Source organism: Natator depressus, chromosome 2 (assembly GCF_965152275.1).
Source record: "Natator depressus isolate rNatDep1 chromosome 2, rNatDep2.hap1, whole genome shotgun sequence".
NCBI lineage: Eukaryota > Metazoa > Chordata > Testudines > Cheloniidae > Natator > Natator depressus.
This window is the reverse complement of record NC_134235.1, coordinates 39388108-39407698: the sequence shown is the minus strand read 5'-3', so window position 1 is coordinate 39407698 and position 19591 is coordinate 39388108. Positions and strand designations below refer to the sequence as shown.

Below are 19591 nucleotides of genomic sequence, written 5' to 3'. Positions count from 1 at the left end.
TAAAATCACTTTTGTTTATTATTAAACCCAGAGTAAGTGATTAATACCTGGGGGAGCAAACAGCTGTGCATATCTCTCTAACAATCAGTGTTATAGAGGGCAGACAATTTATGAGTTTACTCTGTGTAAGCTTAATACAGAGTAAAACGGATTTATTTCAGGTTCGGATCCCATTGGGAGCTGGGTGTCAGAGACAGGAGCACTTGCTAAGCTGTTTTCAGTTAAGTCTGCAGATTCGGGGGTGTGGGTCAGACCCTGGGTCTGTGTTAGATTAGCAGATTAGCATATCTGGATCAACAAGACAGGGTTCTGGAGGCCCAAACTGGCAGAGAAAACAGGCTCAGAGGTAGTCTCAGCACATCAAGTGACAGTCCCAAGGGGGTCTCTGTGACCGAACCCATCACACTCTTTACACTCTCACACATATTCAAGGAATTGTGGGACTTGGCTAATCCAGTCTACCTTTGTTTTGGAGAAGGCATATGACCGCATTCCCCAAGATGTCTTATGGAAAGTGCCATGGGAGTATGAGGTGGCAGTGTCGCTTTTGCATGCTATCCAGTCCCTCTATTCTCAGAGTGAGAGTTGTGCTCGTATTCTTGGCATTAAGTTAAGTTAGTTCAAAGTGGGTGTTGGACTCCACCAAGGGTGCGTCTTCTCCCCACTCCTATTCATGATTTTCATGGACAGAATATCGAGATGAACATTTTGCTGCTGAGTGTGAAGCAACTGGGATGAGAATCAGAACCTCCAAATCAGAGGTCATGGTCCTCTCCCGGAAGAAAGTGGACTGTTCTCTCCAGGTGAAGGGAGAGCAACTGCCCTCAGTGGAAGAGTTAAAGTATCTAGGGGTCTTGTTCATGAGCGATGGTAAGCCGGAGCATGAGATTGACCGGCGAATTCGTACAGTGGCAGCAGTGATGAAGGCACTGTACTGATCCGTGGTGGTGAAGAGAGAGCTGAGTTCTCAGACAAAGTTCTCAGTTTACAGGTCAATCTACGTCCCCTCCTCACCTATAGTCATGAACTTTGGGCAATGACCAAAAGGATGAGATCATGGGTACAAGTGGCAGACATGAGGCTTCTCCATAGGGTGGTTGGGCTTACTCTTCGAGACAGGGTGAGGGGCTCAGCTATTCAGGAGAGCCTAGAACTAGAGCTGCTACACCTCCGGATCGCGAGGAGCCAGCTAAGGTGGTTCAGGCACCTGATAAGGATGCCCCCTGGGAGGCTTCCTTTGGAACTCCACTGGGCATGCCCCACTAACAGGAGGCCCCAAGGACATGCTGGAGGGATTGTGTCTCCTGGCTGGCCTGGGAACGCTGAGGAATCCCTCAGGAGGAGCTGGAGCTTATTGTGGAGGAAAGGGAGGTCTGGTCCTCCCTATTCTCCATCCTGCCGCCGGGACCCTCACCAGGAAAAGCTGAATAAAGGAAACGAAGAAGAAGAAAGACGAAGGAAGCTACCATACCATAGCATCTGTAATATAAATATTGAATAATATTCATCATCATCATCCTGAAAAGCCCTACTTATTCAGTCTCACCAAGCTACACTGGCATCCTCTTGGAAATAGAAAAAAGAAGAAAAAAGAAAAAAAAAAGAAGAAATTAAGTATGAATTTATAATCAAAATTAATTTCCACAATGTTCTTTAAAGGGCAACTTTATAATCTTATTTCTTAACGTACACTGTTGTTCTGCAACTGTGTCTATCAAAATGCACAAAGCACATGTTTCAGGTACAAATATTAGGTAGCTCCTACACCAAGACAGAAGAGACCTTAAATTACAATCTATTCTTACATTCTCTCTCCTAGAGATAGGAACCATGACTTACCTAGTTTGTACATTGATTAGCACATTGTGGGCATTATTGTAAACAAATGATAAAAGATGGTGATAAATTCCTACAGTCTGTGTAAAGAAGGACTTCATAACTATCTTCTAGGAATACCGAACAGTGCTGGATTAAAACCAAATCTCAAAAGAAAAAACAACAAGATGTTTTATTGAAACTGAGAACTATTCCACCTGTTGAAGACAGGAAATTAACTAGATTATTCAACTAGAATTATTCATATAATAAGAGTGATGGTATCAGCAAAAGTGGATTTTTCCATCTTTTGGTATATATTTACAGGAGATTTTAATCTTAGAGAAAACTATTTCCCCATTGGTTGAAACAGGGGTCTTCTTTAGCTAATAATGCCTAAAGCCACACTTAACTTTATCTGGCAACAATTCCCATTGCAGTCCATAGATTCCGATTCCAAGGCCAGAAAAGACTATTGTGATCTTTTAATCTAACCTCCTGTGTAACACAAGCTACAGAACTTCCCCAAAATAGTTCCTAGAGCATATCTATTAGGAAAGCATCCAGTCTTAATTTTAAAATTGCCAGTGATGGAGAATGCACCACAATCATTGCTAATTGTTCAATGGTAAATTACGCTCACTGTTAAAAAAAATTATGCCTTACTTCCAGTCTGAATGTGTCAGCTTTAACTTCCAGCTATTGGATCATGCTATACCTCTCTCTGCTAAACTGAAGAACCCATTATTAAATATTTGTTCCCCCTTTAGGTACTTATAGACTGTAATCAAGACACCCCTTAAACCGTTTCTTTGTTAAGCTAAATAGATTGAGCTCCATGAATCTATCACTATAAGGTTTCCTGTTTGCATATGCAAGAATCACATTAGCCCTTTTGGCCACAGCATCTCACTAGGATCTCATGTTTAGCAGATTATCCATCACCACCCTCAAATCTTTTTCAGACTCACTGCTTTCCAGGATAGAGTCCCCCATTCTGTAAGTATGGCCTACATTCTTTGTTCCTAGATGTATACGTTTAGCCCATATTAAAACATATTGTTGGTTTGTGCCCAGTTTACCAAGCGATCCAGATCATTCTAAATCCTGACCTGTCCTCTTTATTACTTACCAATCCCCAAATTATTGTGTCATCTGCCAACTTTATCAGTGCTGATTTAATATGGTCTTCCAGGTCATTGATGAAAATGTTAAATAGCACAGGGCCAAGAACCAATCTAATGGAACACCACTAGAAACACACTGATCTATCAGTTAGCTAGTTTTAATCCATTGAACATGTGTCATGTTAATTTAACATCATTCTAGGTTTTTAATCAAAATGTCATGTGCAGTTCTGTCCGGACAATCTCTACGCAAAAGAATAAATGGACACAAATCTGACATCAGGAATCATAACACTCAAGAACCAGTAGGAGAACACTTCAATCTCCCCAGTCACTCAACAACAGACCTAAAAGTGGCAATTCTTCAACAACAAAACTTCAAAAACAGACTCCAACATGAAACTGCAGAACTGGAATTTAAGTTGCAAACTGGACACCATCAGATTAGGCCTGAACAAAGACTGGGAGTGGTTGGGTCATTATAAAACCTAAACCTAATTTCCCCAATACTAAGTTCCCCCTACTGTTACTCACACCTTCTTGTCAACTGTCTAAAATGGGCCACTCTCATTACCACTTCAAAAGTTATTTTTCCTCCCTTGGTATCCTGCTGTCAATTGAATTGTCTCGTTAGACTAACCTCACACTTGGTAAGGCAATTCACATCTTTTCATGTATTTATACCTGCTCCTGTATTTGCCACTTCATGCATCTGATGAAGTGGGTTCTAGCCCATGAAAGCTTATGCCCAAATAAATTTGTTAAGTCTCTAAAGTGCCACAAGGACTCCTCATTGTTTTTACAAGTAGATTAGTCCATGGTGGAGGTGACACAAGCTAAACAGGAGGTACAGACAATCTGGGTAAGTGCTATGGAAAAATAAATATCATGATTGGACTTAAAGCAAATCGAAACAGTTCAAATTGGCTTCCTACAGTAGTCTGTGGAACACATGATGTCCACATGCCCATTACCAATAAACTGCAACACAGAAAACAAAGGCTAATGCTGTGAGATCTTTAAATACACAGCTACTACCACCCTGTTTCATACTATAGCTGCATGCATTACTGAGAGTGTGTAGTAAACTTGCTAAGAAGGTAGACACAAGAACAACAGAATAAGGTTTCTGTAACTGACCTGCAGCATTTGTCTGAAACACCCCACCCTGTCAGCAGATGTTGATCCCTGTTGGTGAAGTATTAAGTGGGTTCTGCTGGCTCTCTTAGGGACATGACTCATGACTTCACCCGGCTATACGGGAGGCAGGAGTTGCACTCTTGCAGGAGAGAAAGAATAAATATCTAGATTGTGGACTGACCAGTTCTGAGGGAGGAACCCTAGGAAAAGTCAAGCTTGGAGAGGTATCAGTGAACTTTATGATATTTTCTTGCAGATTTGTTGGTTAACAAAGCCAAACACGAGGAAGGGAATGCATTTGGACTGTAAATAACGTGTGGACTATGTATGTAGAGCAGGTTGGGAAAGACTCCATTTCAAAGTTTAACAAAATTTACTTTCTTTGCTTGTTAAAGAAGATTCTGTAAGCAAGGATTTTGGAGGGCACAGCTTGATAACCAGAAAGGAAAATATTGCTAGAGCATTACAGAAGCTTTCGGTTACCAGATTGGTAATTTGAATCTCCACTGATGACAGGGTCTAGACTAGAGCTAGTATAACAAAAAAAAAAAAAAAAAAAAAAGTGGTCAGTGCCAACCTTTTGTTTGAATTACAAAAGAAGAAGATGGTAGAGATGAATGAAAATAATAAAGGTAGCTGTTGATCAGGAAGGAAAAGATGAGTGAAGTAGCTGATGGTTTTATTTAAATACAGATAGTAACAGGATACAAACAAATATGACTGTATCCATACCACAGCCTATCGTTTCACTCACTGCTATTTCTAGGGGCTGTCTTTCCATGCTCTAGAGTAGTCCTGATGCCCACAAGCTTTCTCCCTTTTAAGACTTCCTTCATCAAAGAGGCGGTATTCTGAAGAACAGATGATGTTCTCTGAAGTATGTCTTTATTTAACATTACCAGCAGCATGAATGAAGTTAAACACCAGATGGATGAGGCAACGCAGGCCCCTTACATGTATGAAAAAAGTGATACTATTAGACTATTGGGTTGGTTTATGGTCATGGCCTTTCCATCATAAGCCAAACATGGTGGTCCCAGGCAGTAACAGCCTCAGATCTACAACACAACCAGATGAAATGGCACTCATCACCTTTATGTAGTCACAAATATTTAACCACAAGTTTAAGTACTTTACAAGAAGAAACCATTGCTATTCTTCAAACCGAAATGCCTTTTTCCTCCCTTCTCATCCTTCCCCAACTGAAACTTAGTACAATTCTTTGGAGTAGCTAGTGTGTGGTTAAAATGGAGGAAGCTATGCCTGTTTGCATGGAATCTGCTATTTCCTCCCTGCCAAAACACTTGTTTAAAAAAAGTCATGTAATATTTCTATTAAACTGTAAATGCAGTCGACAAGGAAATGGCCTACTGGCAGTGTATTACCTTTGTGGCAATGCCAACCAGCCTACAGCAAAATAGCGCATATAACATGCATTCCCAAGTACTGTAACAAAATTGTACTTTACATAAATACCACAGAACTCAAGCAAGATCCAGAAAAAGCAATGAAAATTTGCCCAAGCTTTCATGCTCGCCTATATCAATTGTATGTCATAACTAAAACAAAACAGAAAAGCATCTACATATGTCCAAGGATCCTGTGAAGTTAGATCATATAACTCTGGGGAAACTATTGCAACTTAAATCTGTGTATTTCTTGTTAACCACTGTAACAACTCACTAATAAAAATTAAGAAAAACTGTGGGTATCAAATATACAAAAAGAGTACTAACAGCATACAAGTCCTTAAAGACCATAACATAATTTATTAACAAGAACATGTGTTCTGTGTAATCCAGAATTGTTATGTTAAATTACTTTGGCCTTTGATATCATTCATTTGATTACAAGAATTAAAAAGACTCAAGCTTTCAAATTCAGACAGTGACCTTTGGTTTATAAGCAGCTATTGTCATACTGATAAAATCCTCTCTGATAATTTAGTCCTTACCTTTCACTACCTAGTGCAACTACATGCAATTATATTAAAGTGATCCCAGATGTACTGAAGATGATTTCATTAATGTTAAAGAGTACAACTAAAAAACCCCAATACAATCAAATAGAATTAATCTGTAATCAATACAGTTCTTCAGAACAGTTTAAAATGTTAAATCTTCATTAATTAAGCCACTCATTACAAAAGGGTGAGCTTGAAAGATATATGTCTTGTTCATCTGAATTTGAATTATTTCTAGTCATTCTTTAATTTCAAAATAGCCAAAACCAATGGCTTTGCCAAAAGTTTTATTAGGTGTTTCTTTAGATGCTATAATGTTTCAAGACCACAAAACAATGATGGTTTTGTTTTGCTTTAAATACTCACTAACAGAACTTTTTGCAACCTTAGAGATTATTCCTGGTTTTTTTTTAAGACCATAAATCTACTAAATACTCTTGAATGTATTCACGTTAAAGTCACTGTGTAAAAACAGCACCTTTTTACTCAACCATGGTGGTTCCCTGTATTTATATTAAAATGCTGACTCATGAGATACTGACAAAAAAATATTAAACCCTATGATACGCAAGTATGTGTGTCATGCTTAAATATCCCCAAACATACTGGGAAACATACTGCCTTTAACAGCATATAATGTCTTGTTAACCCAGAATGGGTTCTAATTATAAATGGCACATGAAAATAACTGTTTTTATTATAATCATACTTATTAGAAAGGCATAACTATTATTTATAGTGCAGTTCAATAAACAAAAGTACATCCAATTGGTGGCAGGACTGTCCCTGGATAACACCAGCCCATGAACTTCTCAAAGAGCAATATCACTCTTAGATCACACATTCTTTTTTTTTTCTCATCTAAGCTAATGCAGAAATACATTCCTAACTTACTTTATGTTTAGTAACACATAAAAACTGGTTTGGAATTATGACCACTGTCAATAACAAGCAATGGATCAAATCATGAATTCCGTTCTTGGCTATTACTAATCAAAACACCCTTTGAAGGGAGGAAGGATGGTCACATGGTTACAGCAGTGCACTGAACTCCGGAGATCTGGGTTCAACTTCAAACAGGCTTCCTTTGTTACCTTGGGGAAGTCACTTAACCCCTCTGTGCCTTAGTTATCCATCTGTAAAATGGAGATAACAGTACTTTCTTATAGGGGGATTATGAAAATCAATTCAATGTTTGTAAGGTACAAACTATAGTAACAGTGCCTTTTAAGTATTGGGGACATAGAAGTCAAGCAGCGAGTGACACCTGATTAAGGATTCCAGGATTTTGCCCACATTTCTGTTATTTATATAAGACATAACTCTACAGCTAGCTGTGCAAACAACATACCATGGTCAATAACTCATTTTTTAAAAATCCACATATTACTTACTCTCATTGGATGTATATCAGCATATGGAGGTTTTCCTTCAGCCATTTCTATTGAAGTGATACCAAGGGACCAGATATCTGCCACACAGTTATAACCAATCTCTTGAATTACCTCAGGAGCCATCCAAAATGGAGTACCTATAACAGTATTTCGTTTTGCCATTGTATCCTGTAATCACATCATTTGTGCAATTAAAATTTGGACATTTGTCTGCATAGATTCCCATTACATTTGTTTCATATTTAAGGTTAGAACTGAGTTTCCACTGTGAGCATTACATTGCCTCCCCCATCCTCACCCCCAAATCTACAAATAAACAAATACTCTCAAAATTGGTAGATGATGTCTGTGACTGAGGAAGAGTTTTCCTTTCAAACCTGAAGTAAATAAAACAAGGGATTTCTTGATTTTTTGCTCTTAAATTAAAGAGCTTCCCCAGAGTCCAATAAGTCTAAGGTTTTTTGCCACTTTATTTTATTTCTCTTCTTCTTTCCAATGTTTTGCCACAAAGTTTACTGGACTCATGTCATCAACTGGACAAAGCCTAGTTGATTTAAACTCATTTTTAAAACATATCAGCATTTTTAAATAGTGACACTGGAATGGGGCTTCAGAAGCTGCCAAGCTAATTTTAGCTCACCAGCAGCTTCAGAGACAGGCCAGGCTGCATAAGGAAAATCAAGTGGAAGGGTTGTTTGCTCTCCACATCTCCAACATAGAGCTCAGGAAGAAGGAAAGAGGGTGTATCTAGCAAGACCAATGTATTTCAGGTGGGAAGGGACAAAACTATGGGCTATCCCCACCCACCTCTGCTGACCACCTACAGGCAGAATTAAGACAGTGTGGGTACCTTAGCTGAATTTCCAAACTCTGACGTTTGAGTTTCTTGAAAATCTAATCTTAACCCTACATTTCTAGGATTTGTATTTATGTACATATTTACTTCTGTAAAATAAGGATTGTTATTAGCTAGGATTGCTAACTATAATGTCCTTATAAAGGTTTTTACTCTTAAGTTATTGATACATACTCCCAACTGCTTCATTTCTAAGATTTTTTTTTTAAGAGGGATCACTTCATGTATTTAGTTGAGTTCATAATGTTCAGCAGACGCTATTACAATGATAATGTAAAAGTTATTTCTGTTATATCACACACAAAAAATGCAAACATTTATGATCCTACTATAACAAAGGATCAAGCTCTTTTGAAATGTAGCAGTGCTCATAAATCCATATGACTAATAAGTTAGCCAGCCACTTTTCCAGGTTTTGGAACACTTGCACCTTAACGGTGCCAGAAAAGGGCCAAATTGGATGAAATAAAAAGTGGTATATTTCCAAGCTCTGCCCACATTAATCACAAGGATGAGAATGTGCTCACTGTAGGTGTGGAGATGTTAAAAATATGATCACATGCTTTCTGGACTCCTCTGGGCTCAATAAGCTTGGATTCCTTTTCGTGGTTCTTCAATAATGCACATGGGCTCTGCTAGTCTACCTAGGAAACTGTCTCTCAACCTTTTCAGACTCCTGTACCCCTTTCAGGACTCCTATTTGTCTTGCGTACTCCCAAGTTTCACCTCATTTAAAAACTACTTGCTTACGAAAATCAGACATAAAAATCCAAAATTGCTTATTTTCATTTTGTTTGTATGAAATTTTAGTTTGTACTGACTTTGCTAGTGCTTTTTATGTAGCCTGTTGAAAAACTAGGCAAATATCTGGATGAAGTTGATGCATCCCCTGGAAGACCTCGGTGTACCCCTGGTTAAGAACCACTGACCTAGGGCATCAGTCAAGGGGGTGAAAGCAGTGGTGACTTTCCCAAAGGTCACCCCACTTGTGGCACCAAAATGAGAAGTCTCTCACAATAAACTACAATAAACTGTGCAGTATTGTGATCCTCCCTCTTCTTTTTTACAGGAGCAATGAAATCATTAATAATGTTGACATTTAAATTACTGTTATTAACACTTCACTCTGAGAGGTATTGTTCCAGGCTCTTTCCACACCCATATTGACATCTCTGCATCACTTAAATTCAGTTAACACATATGAGATTTTCTTTGCAACCACAACAGCTAGGGACTCACTTTTTAAACTAAGCTGAAATTCTAAAGAACAAGACAGTAACTTCAGAGAGTTGTGGTATGGCATATGGGCACATACTAGCTGTTCCCCAAGCCCTGGAACCAGACCGACAATACTGAAGTATTCCATGTATTTTCAAGACAACTACAGCATAAACACAGGAGCAGTACAGTCTTCCAAAAGTCCTGATTAGGCTATAATTCAAGCAACTAAAAATCAAATTAAAGGCATTAAAGTTGATGGTATTATGAGGTTTTTAATCTAGTTAAGTAAGCTCAATAAAGTTAGAGAGCAACAAAATAATCAACATGGGAAGAAGAGTGCTCTCTTTCCCACCATCACCAGTCACTCCTGGCCATGGAGAATGATGAAAGGAAATGAAAAAGTAGAAACCCTTTTTTTAAAAAAGTGAATGGTTATGAGCATTATAACAATCTAAAAAAGATTCTGACCTTTCATATACTTACTGTTAATTGGCCAGCCACTCCAAAATCAGCTAATTTTGCATGTCCTTCTGTGTTAAGGAGGATGTTTCCAGCCTTTATATCTCTGTGTATTTTTCTCATGAAGTGCAAATATTCAAGTCCTTTAAGTGTGGATTTAAGAATGGTTGCTATTTCATCTTCTGTTAGCTATAAGAAAAACAAACATCTAACTACTTTTCTTTTTGGATACACACACACACACACACACACACACACTAGTTACACATTTAAATAAACAACATGATAGCTTAGAAGAATAAAACTCAGGTTCTGTAAACTGTTTTATAATTATTATTATTATTTATATAACATACATGAAGTATGCTAGATGCTTTACAGACATGAGGCAAGACCAGGTCTCAAAGAGTTTACAATTTAAGACTCTGATCCTGCAATTTGATCCACGTAGCTGGATGGGAACTAAACCTATTTCAGATATGAGCAGGAGTTCACCCATACAGATCACGTTGCAAAATTGGGCCCTAAACATCACATAAGCAAAATAGGGGTTGAAATGTTGCCACGGGATTAGCTTAAAACTTTTTTGAATTTGTTTATAATTTTTCTTTATTTATACATATAAGAAAGAGTTTTCTCTCTCCCCAATATAATCTATAATTAGATTATTAACTCTTAGAGACAGGTGCTACCCCAAAGAAAATGTCTCACCAGTAATACGGACTCTTACCGGGATTTTAGCACAAACAACCCCCATCATTCCCCCATTGTCTGCATGCTAAAACCCGTTACCCAGATTTGGAATTGCTTTGAGCCTGAGCTAGCAGACCCAGCTGCGGGTATGGGTTAGAACCTTGTCTCCACTTTAACTCGGGCTGGAATACACCCACTTTGCAGCATGGATGCAGGCTAAATCACTCAAGAGCTGATAGTCCTCTAATGCTTTCCCACACTTCCCCCTGAAAAACAGGCAAGTACTCCCACAATTGACTGGGAAAGAATCAGAGCATCTCATCACAGAGAGCCATGGGATAAGACCCCAAACACAAATAAGCAAGTGAGGACACCATAATGTGAATATGACTTTGCACTGGGGACACTAACATCTGGGCTAGACTACCCCAGGTGCTCAGATCTGGGTGCTTATCACCCAGGTTAACTATGCAGTGAATCACAGAAATGTAGGCTGGAAGGGACTTCAAGAAATCATCAAATCCAGCCCCCTGCACTGAGGCAGGACTGAGTAAACCTAGATCATCCCTGACAGGTTTTTGTCCAACCTGCTCTTAAAAACCTCCAATGACAGGAATTCTACAACATTCCTTGGATGTCTATTCCAGTGCTTAACTGCCCTTATACTTAGGAAGATTTTCCTGATCTCTAATCTAAATCTCCCTTGCTGCAGATAAAGCCCATTATTTCTTGTCCTACCTTCAGTGGACGTGAAGGACAATTGACCACAGTCCTCTTTATAACAGCTCTTAACATATTTGAACACTCCTATCAGATCCTTCCCTCTTGTTCTCAAAATACTGAGCATGCCCAGTTTATTTGTTTTTAAACCTTTTCTCATAAGTCACATTTTCTAAATCTTTTATCATTTTGTTGCTCTCCTCTGGACTTTCTCACCAACTTGTCCAGATCTTTTCTATTAAATACCATACTCCAGTTGAGGCCCCCCAAGGGTCAAGTAGAGCAGGACAATTACCTCTTGTGTTGTACATACAACACTCCTATTAATACACCCCAGAATATTAGCCTTTTTTGCAACTGCATCACACTGTTGACTCACTTTCAGTTTGTGATCCACTATAACCCAGATTCTTTTCAGCAGTACTACCTAGCCAGTTATTCTCCATTTTGTAGTTGTGCATTTGAGTTTTTACTTGCTAAGCAGAAGACACTTCTTAACTCTGCATTTGTACGGCACATAACAGACTGTTACTCTGATACTCATGAGAGCCTCTAAGTGCTACTTCAATATAAGTAATAAATTAACAATAACAAATTAAATAAAAAGAAAAGGAGTACTCATGGCACCTTAGAGACTAACAAATTTATTTGAGCATAAGCTTTCACGAAAGTTTATACTCAAATAAATTTGTTAGTCGCTACGGTGCCACAAGTACTCCTTTTCTTTTTGCGAATACAGACTAAGACGGCTGCTACTCTGAAACCAATAAATTAAATGTTAGTTGAGGATGTTAAGTACTTCACAGGATTGGCCCAGGATGAACTCTTCAACTCTGGGTACAGAGTAGAGGCCAAACAAATCCTTTTCAACTCTGGGGTGTATTAATAGGAGTGTTGTATGTACAACACAAGAGGTAATTGTCCCAGTATACTTGACATTGGGGAGGCCTCAGCTGGAGTACTGTGTCGAGTAGGAAAGATGTGGACAAGCTGGAGAGAGAATCCAGAGAAGAGCAACAAAAATAATAAACAGTTTAGAAAACATGACCTATGAGGAAAGGTTTAAGAAGTGGAAATTAAATCCTACTAAGGAAAATAGAAAGAAGCAAAAACCTCTGGCAAGTGAAGTGTAAAAAAATAATTAGGGAGGCCAAAAAAGAATTTGAAGAACAGCTAGCCAAAGACTCAAAACAAAGAGCAAAAAAAAAAAATTAAGTACATCAAAAGCAGGAAGCGTGCTAAACAACTAGTGAGGCCACTGGATGATCGAGGTGCTAAAGGAGCACTCCCCAAGGAAGATAAGGCCATTGCAGAGAAACTAAATGAATTATTTGCATGGCGGAGGATGTGAGGGAGATTCCCAAACCTGAGCCATTCTTTTTAGGTGACAAATCTGCGGAACTGTCCCAGATTGAGGTGTCATTAGAGGAGGTTTTGGAACAAACTGATAAACTAAACACTAATAAATCATTAGGACCCGATGTATTCACCCAAGAGTTCTGAAGGAACTCAAACGTAAAACTGCAGAACTACTAACTGGTATGTAACCTATCATTTAAAGCACCTTCTGTACTGGAGAATAGCTAATGTGATGCCAATTTTTTTAAAAGGCTCCAGAGGCAATCTAGCAATTACACGCTGGTAAACCTAACTTCAGTACCAGGAAAATTGGTTAAAACTGTAGTAAAGAACAGAATTATCAGACACCAAGATGAACACAATGTGTTGAGGAAGAGTCAACATGTTTTTTGTAAAGGAAAATCATGCCTCACCAATCTACTAGAATTCTTTGCGGAGGTCAAAAAACATGTGGACAAGGGTGATCTGGTGGATAGAGTGCACTTGGACTTTCAGAAAGTCTTTGACTAGGTCCCTCACCAAAGGCTTTTAAGCAAAGTAAGCTGTCATGGGATAAGAAGGAAAGTCCTCTCATGGATTGGTAACTGGTTAAAAGATAGGAAACAAAGGGTAGGTATTAATGGTCAGTTTTCAGAATGGAGAAAGGTAAATAGTGGTGTCCCCCAGTTGTCTGTACTGGGACCAGTCCTATTTAACATATTCATAAATGACCTGGAAAAAGGGGTGAACAGTGAGATGACAAAATTTGCAAATGATACAAAACTACTCAAGATAGTTAAGTCAAAAGCAGACTGAGAAGAGTTACAAAGAGATCTCAAAAACTGGGAGATTGGGCAACAAAATTCAATGTTGATAAATGCAAAGTAATGCACATTGGAAAACATAATCCCAACTCTACATATAAAACGATGAGATCTAAATTAGCTCTTACCAATCAAGAAATAGATCTTGGCGTCACTGTGGATAGTTCTCTGAAAACATCCACTCAATGTGCAGCAGCAGTCAAAAAAGCTAACAGAATGTTGGGAATCATTAGGAAAGAAAGAAATAAGAATACAGAAAATATCATATTGCCTATCTATAAATCCATGGTATGCCCATATCTTGAATACTACATGCAGATCTGGTCATCCCATCTCAAAAAAGACATATGGAATTGAAAAGGGTACAGAAAAAGGTAACAAAAATTAGGAGTACGGAAGTTTTGTTATAAACTGGGGATGCATCACTTGGAAGTAATACAGGAGAGGAAGGACCTCAGAGTATTGGTTGATCACAGGATGACTATGAGCCGCCAATGTGATATGGCTGTGAAAAAAGCTAATGCAGTCTTCGGATGCATCAGGCAAGGTATTTCCAGTAGAGATAAAGAGGTGTTAGTACCGTTATACAAGGCACTGGTGAGACCTCATCTGGAATATTGTGTGCAGTTCTGGTCTCCCATGTTTAAGGAGGATGAATTCAAACTGGAACAGGTACAGAGAAGGGCTACTAGGATGATCCAAGGAATGGAAAACCTGTCTTAGAAAAGGGGGCGCAAGGAGCTTGGCTTGTTTAGCCTAACCAAAAGAAGGCTGAGGGGAAGATATGATTGCTCTCTATAATTATATTAGAGGGATAAATACCAGGGAGGGAGAGGAATTATTTAAGCTCAGGACCAATATGGACACAAAAACAAATGGATATAAATTGGCCATCAGGAAGTTTAGACTTGAAATTAGATGAAGGTTTCTAACCATCAAAGCAGTGAAGTTCTGGAACAGCCTTCCAAGGGAGCAGTGGAGGCAAAAGACATATCTGGCTTCAAGACTAAGCTTGATACGTTTATGGAGGGGATGATATGATGGGATAATGTGATTTTGGCAATTAATTGATCTTTGACTATTAGCGGTAAATATGCCCAATGGCTTGTTATGGGATGCTAGATAGGGTGGGATCTGAGTTACTACAGAGAATTCTTTCCTGGGTGTCTGGCTGGTGAGTCTTGCCCACATGCTCAGGGTTTAGCTGATCGCCATATTTGGGGTCAGGAAGGAATTTTCCTCCAGGATAGATTGGCAGAGGCCCTGGGGGTTTTTCGCCTTCCTCTGCAGCTTGGGGCACGGCTCACTTGCTGGAGGATTCTCTGCACCTTGAAGTCTTTAAACCACAATTTGAGGACTTCAGTAGCTCAGATATAGGTCAGGGGTTTGTTACAGGAGTGGGTGGGTTAGATTCTGTGGCCTGCGTTGTGCAGAAGGTCAGACTAGACCATCATAATAGTCCCTTCTGACCTTAAAGTCTCTGATTCTAACAGCTTTCATACGAGGAGAGATTAAGACTGGGACTTTTCAGCATGGAAAAGAAACGACTAAGGTGGGATATGATAGAGGTCTATAAAATCATGACTGGTGTGGAGAAAGTAAATAAGGAAGTGTTATTTACTCCATCTCATAAAAGACGAACTAAGGGGTCACCAAATGAAATTAATACACAGCAGGTTTAAAACAAACAAAAGGAAGGCTTCAGAGGGGTAGCCATGTTAGTCTGGATCTGTAAAAGCGGCAAAGAGTCCTGTGGCACCTTATAGACTAACAGACGTATTGGAGCATGAGCTTTCGTGGGTATTTGTGTTAGTCTATAATGTGCCACAGGACTCTTTGCCGCTTAAACAAAAGGAAGTATTTCTTCACACAACGCACACTCAGCAGGTAGAACTCTGCCAGAGGTCATTATAAAGGCCAAGTCTATAACAGGCTTCAAAAAAGAACTAGATAAATTCATGGAGGATAGGTCCACCAATGGCTATTAGCCAGGATGGGCAGGGATGCAAAACCATGCTCTAAAAGCAGTGGCTCTTAACCTGGGGAGCACGCACCCCCTGGGGTGCGAGATGCCCTTTTTGGGGGTGCGAGACATGCCAGATTTTTTTAGAAGGTAAATCATCAGAAACACAAGTTAAGCACAGGCATGTACGTACAACTACTTTGTTTCATCAAACCTATATATTTATTATTATACATTTTTTTAACGATTACTGTAATATACAAACAGAAAATATATCTAGGTTTAAAGAACTGACCTACTTCAACGATTTTTGATAAGGGGTGCGAGAACATAGTTTGAGAACCAAAGGGGTGCAGGCTGCAGTAAAGGTTAAGAACCACTGCTCTAAAGTGTCCCTAGCCCCTCTTTTCCAGAAGCTGGGAACTGGCAACATGGGATGAATCACTTGATAACCTGTTCTGTACATTCCCTCTGAAGCACCTGGCATTGGCCACTGTCTGAAGACAGGATATTAGGTTAGATGGACCATTGGTCTGATCCAGTATGGCCATTCTTATGTAACTCTCTCTGTTAATTTCTGTTTTCAAAATACTCTGCTGAGATTATAGAGTACAAAAGACAGATTTTGCTCAGAAGGCAAAATGAATTGCTGTGAAGAGGAAAAAGACAAAAAAGTCTATGCATTCCTTAAATCCTACAAGTGAACTGGCCTTCCACCATGAAGGAATGAATTTCACCACAGACAAAGAACATGATGGTCACACATGAATCCCCATTTTATAAGATGTTAAAATTGGTCATAATTGCTGATCAATTAAGTTAAAGTTTCAAAATTGTTTCCAGTCTAACCTCCTTTTTTTCATAAAAACTTAACTTTCCAAAACAATTTTTAAACAAAATTAATAGGTTTCTCACTTTTACAAAAAATATCTAAATTTATAACTAAAAAAAAAAAAAGGCTACTTTTTATAGTTCAAATTTCCCATGTGCTTATTCTTCAGAACTGGTACATAGGCTAGTTTTGACAAAATCTGGTGACAATATTTGATCACAAATTTTAAAAATGTTTACTTGCCAAGTGACTGGTTGTGCCTTACCTATGCCAACAGAGAGGACAGTCACCATCAGACCAGATAATGCACAACAGAATAGGTAGCAGTCAGCCACTTTCTCTTACCAGAAGGAAAATAAATCACCTTAGCTTTACAGTATAAGAGAGGCTATCAAGATCTCATGCCCTAAAGCACAATGAACTAGCAGAGTCCTAAATTTGGATTGAACTCAAGGGAATGCCATGTTTTCTTAATTTCTCAAACTCCCACATATGAAATTCTTGCTAATTGCTACAATTAGCAATATCAAGGCTGAGCTCCTGGTCATTAGCACTTCCTAATGGCAGCAACTATCAGTTTCACACTGCTGACAGTACACAAGCCAGACAGTGCTAATTAAGAGTTTGTGGGCAAGAGAAGGGGGGGGAGGAAGAATGGATAAAACAGATGGGTTTGTACACAGAGACAAAAAAAAAAAAAATACATACAGCATACTGGGGCAGAGAAAACCACCTGACCCCACCCTTCCCATCATTCTTATGGCTTGTCTACACAGTGAGTTATTTGGGAACAGATATTCCTAAATAGCTCCAGGTATGAACACTCTTCTGGAATAAGAGTGTCTTGTTCCTGTTTAGTTTAAATCACTGGGTTAAATTTAACAGAAATAAGGCCCTCTTATCCCAGAATAAGAGTCTCCACCCATGGAGTCAATCAGGAATAGCTGTTCCTGAATAACTTCAAGTTCAGACAAGCAACTCACATCCCCCCTACCCCCCGCTTTTCTTTCTCACCCCCTCCCAATTACAGGGATGTGTCTTTCAGAGTGACAATATTTTAAATTGACATTGGGAATACTATTATACTGGAATGTGTTCAAGGCTGCCATCGATTCTTTGATCTGTAGATAATTACAGCGATGTTGAACATAATGAGCCTGTTCTCCAAACGCAAAGAAATCTGTGTGTTCCTCATATCCCCCCATTCAGGTTTTTCAATTTTCACCATAATCAATAGGGTTCTGCTAATTGATAACTAGAATGTTCCCTGTCATTTTGGAATTGATCGGATGTGTCATTCAAAAGTTATCACATTATATCCAAACAGCAAAATTCCACCATGGTGAGTGTAATCCCTCACTCTCAGCTAAAAACCTGTTTTAAAATGTCCTTCAAAAATATGAATTACTTTGCTGTTTGCCAAATGCTTTCTATTAGCTGGTAATAATTGCCAATATGCAACATGATCTGCATTATAATATATCATGTTACTAGAGCAGTTGTAATACTGTATTGTGGAACAGCAGGAATCTTAAAATTAGCTGGCCCTTTACTATATTTCAACAATAATAAGAATTTTAATAAGAACAGTTATTACTATGGGAAGATAATGGTACCACGATAACTACGACTTTCCTTGCAGCCACAGCCTATGAATGCCTGCTGCTCTACCCTGAAAAATGTTGTTGGGCTGTGTCAATCAGGGGTGTGGAAAAAAAAAAAAAAAAACACACTCCTGACTGACAAACGATGCCAGCAAAACAAATGTAGCTATACTGGCAAAATCACTCCTTTCGCTAGTATAAGCTGCCTCTCCACCAGGGGGTTCTGCTGGACTACCTATAGCAGTATAGCAGCATCAGGCAACCCTTTATATTGTAGGCTGGCCCTACAAAGCAGATTCAGTGCTAAGATATTGCTTTTTCATGAAGAGGTCAGATACCCATACTACTCACCTCCACAATCATTCTGGGTTTTAAACAATCTTCTTTATTTCACTCACTAAACACCAGGTAGCCTGTTGGGGTTTTTTGATTTTTTTTTTTTTTTTTTTTTTTTTAAGGTGAAAAGGGCATTATAAGATTGCATTAAAGTCAACAATTGTGTGCCATATTTTGAAGAATTACACTCCATTTTTTCATATTGTGTTTGCTTTTTTGTTCTTTCAATCAAGATGTGTGGAAATTTGTCTCCTCATATTCAGTTAGGGTAGTACAAGAGAGCATAACCAGGAGAAATGGGATGAAAATTAAAGAAATAAAAAACTGTGACTGACAAATTATGCCAGCAAAACAAATGTAGCTATACTGGCAAAATCACCCCACATTTCAGCAGTGGGGTGTCTGGTGCCCTGCCACAGTCTTCTGGGAATAGGAATGTGCTATTCCCACAGAAAGGTTGGGGACCATTGTGTTAAGGGGTCACCACCAGTTACTTTGTATTCTTGGTAGGTACAGCAAAGAACAAAATTGTACTAGTATTTTCAGCTAATTCATTCGGTTTTAGCAGGATTAGCTGAAACCTAGCCTATTTGAATAATTCAGTTCTAACTTTTTGAAATATATGGCCTATATATAAAGGGCTCATTTATCATCCAGAGATAGAATAATTCCCAAATATTTTAGCCCTGAAGGGATAACCAGTACTTTAGTTGACTGATATCTCTCTTCAGATCCTCTTTAAAAACTCTCCTTTGCTGTAAAGTTGTTTCCTCACTGGGATTTTATAATACATCCCATCTCCTCTAGGCCTTTCTTACAGGTCATGAATCTGAAGTCAGTTCCACCTGAAATCCCATTGACTTCAATAGGACTCTATGCAGGCACAAGGGTCTACCTATGCAGAAAAAATACAGGATCAGGACCTTATGTTGCAAGCTCTTTGGAACAGAGATTGTCTTCATCCATACATCTTGTTCTACACCAAGCATTTTCAGTCCTATAACAAATACATAATTATTCTCCAAGCAAGTATATTCTATGGCCTTCTACTTCTTGGTAAGGTGTAACTTAGTGCTGTTTTAAACAGGAATATATTAAAGCACACTAGGGAACCTTTAGTAGGCACCAGCAAGGTCTACCAGACCAGTTAATACTAGGGCTGTCAAGCGATTAAAAAAATTAAACGCAATTAATTGCACTGTTAATAATAGAATACCATTTATTTAAATATTGTTTGATGTTTTCCACATTTTTAAATATATTATTATAACATAGAATACAAAGTACACAGGGCTCACTTTATTTT

At 38.7% G+C, this 19591-nt stretch overlaps 1 protein-coding gene across 1 annotated transcript in view; it reads right to left on the bottom strand.

Annotated features, from left to right (window-relative positions):
• Window positions 1-19591, bottom strand: part of STK3 (serine/threonine kinase 3) — a 280423-nt gene that overhangs the window by 216153 nt on the left and 44679 nt on the right. Inside the window, exons 5-6 of the mRNA XM_074944047.1 lie at window positions 10000-10164; window positions 7440-7607 (exon numbers count right to left, since the gene is read on the bottom strand). Of these exons, the coding sequence (XP_074800148.1) occupies window positions 7440-7607; window positions 10000-10164 (333 nt within the window). The remainder of the gene's footprint in view (window positions 1-7439; window positions 7608-9999; window positions 10165-19591) is intronic.